General features: G+C 39.6%; 2 protein-coding genes and 1 long non-coding RNA gene across 4 annotated transcripts; 1 reads left to right on the forward strand and 2 right to left on the reverse strand.

The window, feature by feature from the left end:
- Nucleotides 1-295: 295 nt before the first annotated feature.
- pla2g12a (phospholipase A2, group XIIA) lies at nt 296-4,412 on the reverse strand. Of its 2 annotated transcripts, XM_061770797.1 has the most exons (6): nt 4,270-4,412; nt 4,125-4,167; nt 3,822-3,957; nt 2,567-2,643; nt 2,012-2,177; nt 296-835 (listed from the first exon to the last, which is right to left on the reverse strand). In XM_061770797.1, the coding sequence occupies exons 1-6, from the start codon at nt 4,395-4,397 to the stop codon at nt 717-719; spliced, it is 669 nt and encodes a 222-aa protein (XP_061626781.1). In that variant the 5' UTR covers nt 4,398-4,412; the 3' UTR covers nt 296-716. The 2 variants fall into 2 exon arrangements, with proteins under 2 accessions (XP_061626781.1, XP_061626782.1); XM_061770798.1 differs by lacking the exons at nt 4,125-4,167; nt 4,270-4,412 and having other exon boundaries at nt 3,822-4,118.
- Nucleotides 4,413-5,264: 852 nt separating this feature from the next.
- Nucleotides 5,265-11,728, reverse strand: dnajb14 (DnaJ heat shock protein family (Hsp40) member B14). Its single transcript, XM_061770793.1, has 8 exons — nt 11,545-11,728; nt 9,875-10,049; nt 8,300-8,445; nt 8,031-8,225; nt 7,612-7,697; nt 7,423-7,532; nt 6,787-6,959; nt 5,265-5,956 (listed from the first exon to the last, which is right to left on the reverse strand). The coding sequence occupies exons 1-8, from the start codon at nt 11,675-11,677 to the stop codon at nt 5,832-5,834; spliced, it is 1,143 nt and encodes a 380-aa protein (XP_061626777.1). The 5' UTR covers nt 11,678-11,728; the 3' UTR covers nt 5,265-5,831.
- On the forward strand, nt 5,566-7,741 carry LOC133476860 (uncharacterized). The gene is made up of 2 exons (XR_009788168.1): nt 5,566-5,700; nt 5,878-7,741. It is a non-coding gene; the product is annotated as an uncharacterized LOC133476860 (long non-coding RNA).
- Nucleotides 11,729-11,780: the final 52 nt, after the last annotated feature.

Below are 11,780 nucleotides of genomic sequence, written 5' to 3' on the forward strand. Positions count from 1 at the left end.
TGTGTTCTGTTGCGCAAGACTCCAACGTACTGTGAAGTTGTTCAAATTGTAACCCCTCGTGCGTCAAGTTCGACAGGTTCTGCCACCAATGCCTGTAGGGCTTGGAAAAACATAAAGCCTCTCAACGTAAAATAATTATTATTTTAATAACTGCAGCCACACTGTGTGTAATCATTGACAACAGAGCGTGCAGTGTGTAAAACTCTTGTCACTTTCTCCTGGCAGAGTAAACGGGCATTCCAACTCACCTCTAAACAAAAAACAGCTATCAAATTCAAGACAACTAACACAGAGGTTATTAATAATAAATTATCTTCATTTTAATGACATTTTCATGTAGGTACAGAGCACAGTGATTTTTATCTTTAACTATTTTTAAAATGTGCGACGAGGGTAAGAAAAAAACAAACAAGCAAAAAAGGGCAAATGTGTGCTTACTACTCTTGCAGTGTGACGACTCCAGATGACCAACACACCACAACACACCACACATTAATATCTGTCGTAGTACCAAGACCGACTTGTTAGAGGCACCATGGTGCCACAGGGCAAAAAACCCAGTAGTGGACTAACCCATTGCACAACACACATAAATAATTGAATGCATTTCAAATTATTTACATAATATCAGTCAAAAGTGGGTATTTATAGTCCGGTGTCTGAAAAGCAGCAGCAGCTCGATCCCTGAGAATTCAAGAGTCCATGCACACACTTGGTCACAGCTCCTTCTTCACCTCGTACTGACACACACACGACTCCCGCTGGCTGTCCAAGTACGGTTTGCACCCCAAGTGCATCACTGTGTCGAACAGCAGCGTCACCGCCGACTCGCACGCTGAGCAAAAAAAGACACAAAAGGAGCAACTGAGTGTACAAAAATGCATGCGCTTCGTTTTAGCTTCTTTAAGTCAATATTGTATTTTACGGTACTGAGGAGCCATTATAACACTTTAAACAGTAATCACATCAAATAAAAGCTCCGTTGCACCGTCTTCTGGACACGTCCGCTAACACAGTGGATAACTAACATTCTCCACCGTTTTAAGAGGAAAGAAAGTTCTCTTAATCGTAAAACAATCATAAATCACTAATTATGAACATTCTCAATTGTCATAGAAGTGCTAAAAGCAGCTAATCGCTGTTAATCGTACTTCGGAAAAACATTAAAAAATTATTTTTATTTATTTTTTTTTTTTACATTCTTGATCGTCGTACATGTCCAAAAAGAAATAACCACCATGAATAAAAATTACCCAAAATAAAAATTAAAACAATTTTAACGATGCTCAATTTCTAACCTATTTAATTGTCACTTGTGTAAAAATAAGTGAATCACTGTTGATCGTAAAACATTGAAATAGCCAATTGCTAGTTTATAATACAAGTATGAAAAGCGCTGTCAGTCAGAAATGTTAAAAACAAAACGTTCAACCACTAATTTTGAACACGCTTAACGGTCTTGCAAGTGTAAAAATAAGTGAACTGCTGTTCATCGTAAAATGTAAATAAAATAATAAATTATTGAATGAATAATTATTGAAATTAACATTGTTGTTGTTTAGGTGTAAAAACAAATTAACCAATGTTAATATAATTGATTAAAAACTCAGTTGTAACTTTAATAATCTTTATTTTTAACATTCTTGATTTTCATAAAAGTGTAAAAATAAATTCACCACTATAACTATTTGGGCAAAAATATAGACTACAGTGTTATTTTTCTTATTAGTAAACACGTCACATTGGCATTTTTTGTGGGGCTGGAACGGATTAAAGGGCATGTGCATTCATTTCAATAGAGAAAGATGATTTGAGAGCCGAGTGTTTTGAGTTACGAGCTTGGTCTCCGAACGAATTAAACTAGCAAGTCAAGGCACCGCCGCACTTCGGAATGAATCAACAACACCTGTGCTGCGAAGTTGCACACTCCCTTTTACTTCATTTGCGCCAAGAAGTGAAACTCTTGAGAGTGATTAGCATAGTGCCACTCCACTGTATGCTTCTCTCTTACCTTGGACACTGTGGGCCAATCCCAGGGTACGTTGCACGTTCCTGCAGATGGTCTCCAGACAGTCCTGGAACTGCTCGTCGCAGTCATGCTTGTCGCGGCCGCATGTGTCGTAGCAGCGGTCGTGCTGGTTGCAGCATTTGGTCATGGACGGGATGCCGATGTCGAACTGGAAACACAAGGCACTTTCACGCTGCCGGCGTTTTTGTTGTTTTGTTTTTAAACGACATTGATGAGTCAACCTGCCAATTTTCCGGCTTTGGAGCCAGTAAGAGAAGCCCTTTTACGCAGCTAAACATAATTCTAGCAAGTTCAGCTTCAAACAAATCATTTCATCAAACCGAGTTATGCTCGTTAGCGTATCATACACAGGAAGTAAGCAATTCCGTGAGTCCGCATTGGTCATGTGACATTCCGCATATAGCGGCTTGACCTCACAATTTTTCACCTTCTGGTAGTATCAGGAGCTCATTTCACGCTGCCTACGAAATCCAACATTATTTAACTGCAGTTAAACAGCACTGACACGGAATGGGGTGCAAAGTCAAGTGGCGTTACCTGGAATCCAAAGAGCGGCGTCCCACATCCGTTGGGCGGCGGCGGCTTGTATTCGGGTCGAGGCACCGGCTTGTAACCTGAGAGAGGAGAGCAAAGGTTACCGCTGTTATCTACTTGAGCCTGATGAACACATCAGCAGCGTGTGCCACTCAAGGTGCAACAGAGATATTTTAAATGCTAGTATTTAGTTTAGTTTACTTTTATACTGAAAACCCCTTACATGAATAACAAAATGCATCAGGTATGTGTACTTTACTTGAGCACTTGTTTTCCTGATGACTTTTTACTTTTACTCCCGACATTTGAAAAGAGCTTATTTGTAATTTCATACTTTATCAAAATAGGCTCGTGACGGGTTTTTTTCAACCTCCGTGGATGACGAAAGAATGGAAAAAAGACTTAAATACATAAGTACTGTGACGGTTTGGTCACAAGACACAGCAGAGGCGCTGCAAGATTGTTTTTAGAGAGGTACATTTTTTTCTGTTATAAATCAATGTTTATTCATTTATGAATTCATTTCTTTATCAATTATATATTTTGTTGTTTCAGCTGTTGTTTTTGGTTTCATAAATAAAGTTTAGGAAATAGAGAGAGCTAAAGTCAACTGCAGTTGAGATATTGATTGATTGATTGATTGATTGAGATCTTAGGTACTTATATGGCAGAAAAAAACAAGGACTGCTGCGTGGACGAATGTTAACGAGGGAGAATTATCGACGATGGCAACAGATGTGGAGAAACAAGATACTCCCTATCAGTGGCCTTATTCAAGAGAATATTTTCATGTCGCCTCCAAAAGCAATTCATGGTGGATTTGTTGTCTTGTCCCTACCTAAAAAGAAAAAGAAAAAACACCAGATTCTGGCGCTGCAAAATTGTTTAATCTGGAAAAAAAAAAAAAAACAGTACTAAGATGTATTTTGTCAGTCGTTATCATTAGCTGCTGTGCGGCCCCACATATTGCAGATGACAAAAAAAACTGCCACTGGTGCTAAATTGTCAAAACGGGTATTCTATAGAATTGGCAGTAAAAATATATGTTTAATTATATACTTTTAGTTTTTTTTCCCCCATTCTGTTTGACTTAAGTAAAGGAATTGAATGTGTACTTCTACTTTTACCCGAGTATTATTATTATTGTGATTAATTTTTACCCAAGTATGTGAACTTCTATTCAAAGTGAGCACCGAGACCAAGTAGCAGCGTCACTAAACAATGTAAAGCATAATAAATTAAACTAAAATGTGCTTACCGTCACTACACTTGTAACGACACAAGCCGTCGTCGCCGCCGAACAAGTCGAGAGCCGCGTTGAGGTACGTGTCGATCTTGTGGATGCCATTGCGGATCGTTTTCAGAGTCAATCGCCAGTCGGGAGTCTCCGCTTTCTGTCCACAGCAGGACACGCACGCCAAACATACGACCAGGACGAAAACAACATGTCTTATCGTTAGCATGGCCCGCTAGATACAAAGAAGAGCCGATAATAGACAGACAGTTATTGCAGTACGCGTCGTCTTGACGGCATTCTTTTACTGTGTTTTCATTTTCTCACCAGGGCATTCATTTCCGGGTTTAAGCCAGTCACGTGATCTATGCTGCGTTGTACGAAATCAGGAACATTACAAACATACCGCCACAAAGCGTTCCGTTACTGTTAGTATTTTGTATGACGTTGTATTTGTCTGCGTCTTAAGTACATGCGGAGGTTGTTGGATTTCCGACGAAAACTGAGCGGTGTTCCAATCCCATTCCTGATCGAAGGTTGAAAACATTCCGATTTCCGAGTGTTGGTGATCGCACCGTCAGAATAAGCCAATGAGAACATGCCGAAGCTGTTACTTTTTGTGACGTGTTTAGCATTTTGTTTCAGGAAGTGTTTACCACAATTTACTGAGCCAAAGCACATAGTTTAGGTTAGAACAAACTCACGGCACACCATCAAACAAAAACTGGGGGAAAAGTGTTTTTTTTTTTTATACACCAAAGCTACTTTTTTACTTCTTAATTTATGGTGTTGGACGAGGAAGGCGGGACGGGACCCCGACTTCCCAAGTGTCAGCAATTTCCCAAAAATGAAAACAACAATGTCTTAATCTGTCATTGTCTGGGTATGTAACCTTAATAAAGCAAAATAATACACTGAATGCAGTTAGTCACCCATGTTTTCTACCTCGTTATGGCAGAAAACAAAATAGAAATGAAAAATAGGGCCAGTTTTTCACCTGAACGGGCTTTTGTAGCCAGCTAAACGGAAATAAAGAAAGCGACTTCTCCCCACCTTGATTCAATCATAAGATTAGTAGTTTATTATCCTTGTTACATGATTAAATGTCTAAAATCTTAATATCTTTAATATTAATATTATCCCAAGCGCATAATTGCACAAGTCATTTTTAATTTCCTGTCCCAATATCAATGAAAAAAACCAATGTGCTTGCTTTTTTTTTTTTTTTTTGTCGTCGTCTGTTGAGATTCAGTCAACCATGTCATGGTAAGCCACGTAGACTGAATTGAAGCCTGTGGACTCTTCTTGTTTGTTGATTTGGTTTTTTTCTTGTTTTCCAAAAACATCTAAATAAGACTTGGTCAACTATGCTATTAGGGTAAAGATAAGTAGACCCTGTATTATTATCATTTTTTTTTTAACACAATACATCCAGTTATCTACCTATATCAAGACAAATACCTCCAGTTATTAATAATATTACTTTATTTCATTGATAAGCGAGCGTGGAAGAAAATCACTTTCTTCTATAGTTACTTAAATAACTGCATAAATGTCCAACATTAACAAAAAAAAGAAAATTAACATGTACATCTAGTATGAATGCATGTGCCAAAGTGAGTCCACTGTTCTTCATTCTTAACTCGTGACATTGCCATCCTTTTTCCACATGGATATTTATTTCATGCTGGAAGCTGATTGGTGACATTAACAGGGAAGTGGATGTGCTCACAAAGCTGATTGGTGACATTAACAGGGAAGTGGATGTGCTCACTATTAACTTTTTGTTGTTGTTGTTGAATCTTTCTTGATTTTAGGGAAACAGCAGAAGAACCTAAAGTAATGGAGTCATCTTTTTCCAGAATGTCGAGTTTGTTGAGGATGTCACAGTGAGGTGCACAAAGTATGAGATATTTTCAGTAGAGATTTTCTTTGTGTTGCTCCTAGTGTAAATACTCTCCTTTAAAAAAAAAAAACCTGAACATACACACATCTATTCATATACATTATAACATCTAACAGTGTCTAAGCAAGTCATCCACCTCGAAAGAGGTTATTTAGTCTGTCCATCTCTTTGCAGTTGTCCATGGTCATATGCTCGGCCTTCTTGCGCATGCGGTCGTCCCGGTACACCTTGGCAGCGTACAGCAGGTCCGTTTCTGGGGCAGAGGTGAAATCATTTATTAGGATTTTTTTTTTATTTCATATTTAGATGAAATACTGTATAATAATGTCTTCTGTATAATAATGTCTTCATGTTTTCTTAAAAGAATTGTACACATCTTACAAATTCTGCCTGGGCAAGAAAACGTGAGCATATGAGCACATATGTGTGTTTTCTCATTTACAAAATAAAAATAGGGCTGTGAATTTCAAAATAAGAGCAAGTAAATAAAAAGAATATTGTGTGTTCAAATAAAGTGCTTAACTTCAGAATAATTATTTTAAAAAACTAACAAAATACAGATAATACTTCATGTTTTGATCATATGGGTTGAAGGAAAATCATGCATTGTAAAAATGCATTATACATGGGTAGAAGGGTTTTCCAGAATTCTTAGCTCAACTTTGGGGGTGCGCATTATACACGAGAAATTGCGGTAGATGTTTGTATATTTAATGAATGTTGAGCGATTTGTATTTTAGTTTGATCAACTATTTAATGAAATGTCTTATTTATTGGCATTGTTACTATTCTCAGAGGGAATGTTAATCTCTACAAGAACATTTATTTAATAGAATTATCTCCAATTTAACAAAATGTTTATTCATTTAACGACATTTTTAATCTATTGATTGCATTTTTAGTTATTTTTTTATTCAATTAAATTGACTTTCATTGAGTGAATAGTTTTTTATTTAATGGAATGTTAAATTAATGACATTTTTAGTTAAGTATTTTCTATTTAATGGAATGCCAACTTATTCAATGATTTGTATTCATACTCCTATTCATTGGCATACAGTATGGCATGATATGTCCTCTTACTTGTCTGTCTCTCCTTCCAGCAGTTATTCCTGACATTTGACACGTAGTCTTCCTCTACGTTTTTCTCGATCTGCTGCAGCGCCGCCGCCTTGTACTCCGACTTGAAGTCTCTGGTGACGTAGTAATCCACGTGGAGGTTTTCCGTTTGCCGCTTCACCGTCTGACCCGTGGACCTGGAGAGAATCCGTGGAGTTATAATTACCATGACATCAATGGTAATTTCTGGTAGCCCTTCTATGGCGTTGCGTTCCCCTCTGATATTATATGTCTTCGTGAAGCTAGCAAACATTTGTTGGATGAAAGTATATGGTTGAACATTTTGGTGTTTAAATGTAAGCCGTTTAATTTTCTTTTGTTGCATGCTCTAAATTATGTGCAATACATTTTAAATGGATTATTTAAAATGACTTATTATTTTATTTATTATTTACTCCCTTATTTTAATATTTGTCATTATGGTGGTAATTGGAGAGCTATGTTTTTTTTTAGAGTGGTACTTGGTGTAAAATGTTTGAGAACCAGTCTATTCCGGTGAATTCTCACATATCGCGGGTGGTTCTGGAATGTATCCCATAGGTTCATTGTAGATTACACACAAATATGTAGAGGATTTCAGGAGAGGGATGTAGCGCTTACGGTCGAGAGTAGAGGCTGTAGGGAGGTGGAGAAACCATCATCTGGCTCAGTATTGACACCAAGATCAGGACCACGATGGGCATCAGCTGAATAAACATGGAGAAACCACCCTGGAGAGAAACACGGCTTTAACAACACGCACACTGAGGACACCGCAGCAATGTCGTCTCACGACACCACGGCACGTACGTCTCCTCTTTCGTCAGTCCTCTCCTGTCGGTAATCGCCGTGATGGCTGTAACTCGTCCTGCCGTTGGTGAACGACTGTGCGCTTGCTGAGAGATGGAAGGAAGAATAAAAAACAATTACAGTCCCTCGACAGATTTGTTTTCTTTAGGTATTGGTAAATTTTTATCATACTACCTAGATGGTATTTGGCATTTTTTTAATGAACTTTTTTTTTTTTAATAATTGTGCATCTAGTTATCATTCATTTGTTATAAATTTACATATTTAGTATGTTTTCTATTTTATAAGTCAAAATTTTAAAAAAATAAATTAAAATGGCAATTTGTGATCATTAAAAAAAATTTAATGGCAACATTTTTTTTTCCAGATTCTTTCTCCATTTTGTGTTAAGCCACGTTATTTGCCTAAAAGTAACTCACAGGAGGGGAAGCCTCCTCCAAAGAACATGTTGAAGAGGTCTTCAGGAGTGATGTCCGCCTCGAACCCTCTGTGGAAGTCAAAGCCGTTGCCACCGCCATGCGCGTGACCCGGTGCGCTCGGCTCTTCGCCTCCCGTGAGATCATACTGCCGCCGTTTGGTCGGGTTGCTCAGCACCGCGTACGCGTTACCGATCTCTGGCGGGCGACACGGAGATTCTATTGATTTTAGACCACATTATTTGAACGGCATACGACTGAAGGAGACATACTTTTGAAAGCGTCTGTTGCTCCAGGACCGTGGTTCTTGTCCGGGTGAAACTTGAGGGCCAGTTTCCTGTACGCCTTCTTCAGCTCATCCTCACTGGCTTCTTTGTTTACACCGAGCACTTCATAGTAGTCTTTACAGCGCTTTATTCTGACAGGGGGAAAACAAAAAAACATGGGCAAGCAGTAAAGGATACATGCTTTGTCTTTTCCTCCCCACAATTTAAAACAGTTCCCAGGTATGTTAATACAGGGGTTCAAACATTTTGGATACATTTTCAAGAAATGTTTTGAAGGACGTCTCTCATAAGCCCCAATAGGGCTAACACGATTAATTGAATAATTCCATTACAAAAAGCATGACTCAAATTGACTGCTTTGAAGCATCAGATAGATCACTTTTCCACACGGACTTATGCTACTGCAGATGCACGCACCACGCCTTTTGCGACAGAAGAGCGAGAAGGAAGTAGTCCATAAATGACAATGAGAATGTCCAGAGTTTAGGATCATTTCACACTTGGGAAAAAATCAAGTGTAACATGTTTACCGCAAAGCAGAACTGGCTTTCACAACGGCACATCTATGATCGCCGACAAGATAACAAACATCGTTAGCTAATTGAATACAGCCTAACACCCCTAGTTCAAATTTACTGTAATGCCCCCATAAGTGGTCACGTTCAGAGGCAGCCATCCGACATACTTTTAATCACTTTATTAAACAAAAGAAACATATAATAAGCATATTCATACAGAAAACTCCACAGCTCACACCTGACACTTTAACACCTGCCACTCAATTCTCCTGTCCGTTTGATGAAAGCAATGACATGAGGCCATCTAATTATGCGATATACAATGTCACTCTGCGAAAGCCCACCCTGTTGTGGACATATTCCGACTTTGCTGGTTACTGTGTGAAAGGCTCAGGTGGATAAATGCCCGCTCTTCTGTTACAGCTCCGATGCGGCAATTTAGCAAGATCTCTGTGTGACAGAGGTTTAAGAATCATCTTTGATATGGTTCGGCCTTACTGAATGCCATTCTAGTATTCAAGCTGAGAGACAAGGAGGATGAAGAAGCAATTTCAGCACTATGCAGCATTCCCAAGGGTAATGAAGGCATTCTGGTAATTGTGGTGCAAAATTAGAGCCTGCCTTGGTTCCCTGGGTTCTTCCCGACACCAAAGAGTGAACTTCCCCTTCCCCTCATGAACCAAGCACAAGTGGTTACTATGGCAGCAGCTGTACAGAGAGTACAGGGCCTCAGACAAATAGAAAAAAAATCTCCTCCTTGTCCAAGTTTCTCCAGGTACTATGGGTACCTCACACGTTCCAAAACATGCAAGACAAAATTCTCCATAGATGTGAAAGTGAATGCTTGTTTGTCTAAACGTGCGCTGTGATCGACTGGAGACCAGTCCAGAGCACACGCTGCCTCTCTCGCCCAAAGTCAGGGAATAGTTTCCAGCTCACCCACGACCATAATGAGGACAAGCGCTACAGAAAATGGATGGATGAATGTCCAAAGATGAACATTAACAAGTGTCGCCGTCACATTTTAAGCCAGCACTCTCACCTTTGGACGCCTTCCACCTGCTCTTGTGTGAACACCTTGGACGATCCTGCTCCCCTGGACTCTGCACGTTCCCCCGCCGCCTGTGCGCCACTGTCTTCCGCATTGTGCGCTTGCCGCCTCCGATGTGCACCTTTAGCCGCAGAACTCCCGTTCCTGGTTAGCGCTTCCAACAAGACTGTGATTTTTAAAAAAAATAAATAAAAACATTTGATAAAATAATATATTTCATTTTATTTATAGGTGTCTATTTATAGGCGTCGCCGTACTGAAAAGTTTTTCTTTTTAGTTTAAAAGGGCTGACTTTAACAAGGATCCCTTGCCGTACCTTGGCCACAGGTAGAATTCCGGGCCCGCTTCGCACTCGTCGGTGCCATAAATCCTCACGGACCGGACCAAGCTGCTGCCTTTCCAGCTAGCCTGCTGCTACTTAGCCTGCTGGCCACCTAGCCGCTCTAGCTTCACGCTGCGTTGCATCAACTTTCTCCCATTAAATCTGTCACTGTGCTACGGTCACCTTCTCCAGTGAGGGCTGCTTTTATATTTATTATGTCTGTGTTTTGTACATGCAATTTTCAGCCGGTGCTGAACTTCCGTGTATTTTACATCAGGCAGCTAGCTTTACCGGGATCTCCATTAAGTTTGTTTAAAAAAAATAAATAAATAAAAACTGTACCCCGCCTCTCACCCGAAGTCAGCTGGGATAGACTCCAGCACACCTTGTGACCTGTCAGGAGGCTAAGCGGTACAGAGAATAAATTGATATAATGGACTTAACGGTGGCGTAAAACACAGTATTATATTTTTTAAATGCACTGAAAAACAATTAGTCTTATATTTACAAGCCCCCTCCTTCCATAAAACCTAGTGACATAAAAACTCTGGGGACGGGTACATTCAAAAGAAAAGAAACAAAATGAATAAAAAATATATATAAAATAAAATTGCCTAGGGCTTTTCACATAAGATATTCAATTATGCAAGAAAGATTAAAAGTATTTGTATGTTTCATAAGTTGGAAGGCTTTTGAGAGTGAAACTAAATTGTGAAAAAAGAGAATGTTGGCTTCACCTTTGGTAAAACTTTGGTAAATACCATTTTTGTTAAAAAAAAAAAAACTTTTTGCAAACAGTCATTATTTGTATTGCACATAATGAGACCAAACGAAATGTCCTCAAGAGAAAAATGTCTTAGTTGGAAAACTTTCAGGTAAAGCCAGTCATGTATATCAGCCAGTTTAACGAAACTTGACACTGGCAGCATGCTGATGACGTCACAGCACTGTCAGCAGTGACGCTTTGCAGTTAGCTAAGATGCTGCTAACGCGCACAACTACGCCAAATAAACACATTTTGGGCTTGTCGTTTTGAGAGAAAATGTGAACATGTAAACAGTATCCACGATAGTTGTGAACGACGCTCACTTTATGTTGAGCTAACGAGAAGCACAGCTTAGTTTATTAGCGTACAAGATTGCGGGTAGCTTTGACAAACCTTCACTTCTTGGCGACATTTTTTATTTATTTTTTTTAACCACACTATGTTTCAAACGTGGCGTTGTGGTAATAAAATGTCTGCAACGTATGTAAATGGGTTATATAATACATTCCGTGTGTCTATCGCACTGGCCGGCTTGGCTGTCCCCGGTGAGGCTAGCCGGAAACAACGCCTTACCTTTGGCTCTCCCTGTCGGGAAGAGCTTCTCCGCTTTGTGGAGGAACTTCAGCGCCTTCTCCTTGTCCCCAACCTCGATGGCTTTTGACGCGATGTTGATACATTTCTCAGCCTCGTCTCGGTTCCCTTCCATCTTCTTTCCTCCTCCTCCTCCTCCTCCCTCCTCTCGTGCTGGGCGGGTCACATGATACACCACGTGACTTCCATTTGATTGACAGCGAGGACAAAAAACTCGC

This window comes from Phyllopteryx taeniolatus, chromosome 4, assembly GCF_024500385.1.
Source record: "Phyllopteryx taeniolatus isolate TA_2022b chromosome 4, UOR_Ptae_1.2, whole genome shotgun sequence".
Taxonomy (NCBI): Eukaryota; Metazoa; Chordata; class Actinopteri; order Syngnathiformes; family Syngnathidae; genus Phyllopteryx; species Phyllopteryx taeniolatus.

Excerpts from the sequence above, each read along its gene's own strand:
- pla2g12a (XM_061770797.1), bottom strand. The coding sequence starts at position 4,397 with ATGTTCTCATTGGCTTATTCTGACGGTGCGATCACCAACACTCGGAAA. Across the intron at positions 4,168-4,269 it reads AAATCCAACAACCTCCGCAT|CATAGATCACGTGACTGGCT; the intron begins GTACTTAAGACG and ends CGTACAACGCAG. Across the intron at positions 3,958-4,124 it reads ACCCGGAAATGAATGCCCTG|AAAGCGGAGACTCCCGACTG; the intron begins GTGAGAAAATGA and ends TGCTGTGGACAG.
- dnajb14 (XM_061770793.1), bottom strand. The coding sequence starts at position 11,677 with ATGGAAGGGAACCGAGACGAGGCTGAGAAATGTATCAACATCGCGTCA. Across the intron at positions 10,050-11,544 it reads CCCGACAGGGAGAGCCAAAG|TCTTGTTGGAAGCGCTAACC; the intron begins GTAAGGCGTTGT and ends TAAAAATCACAG. Across the intron at positions 7,698-8,030 it reads TGGAGGAGGCTTCCCCTCCT|CAAGCGCACAGTCGTTCACC; the intron begins GTGAGTTACTTT and ends TCCATCTCTCAG.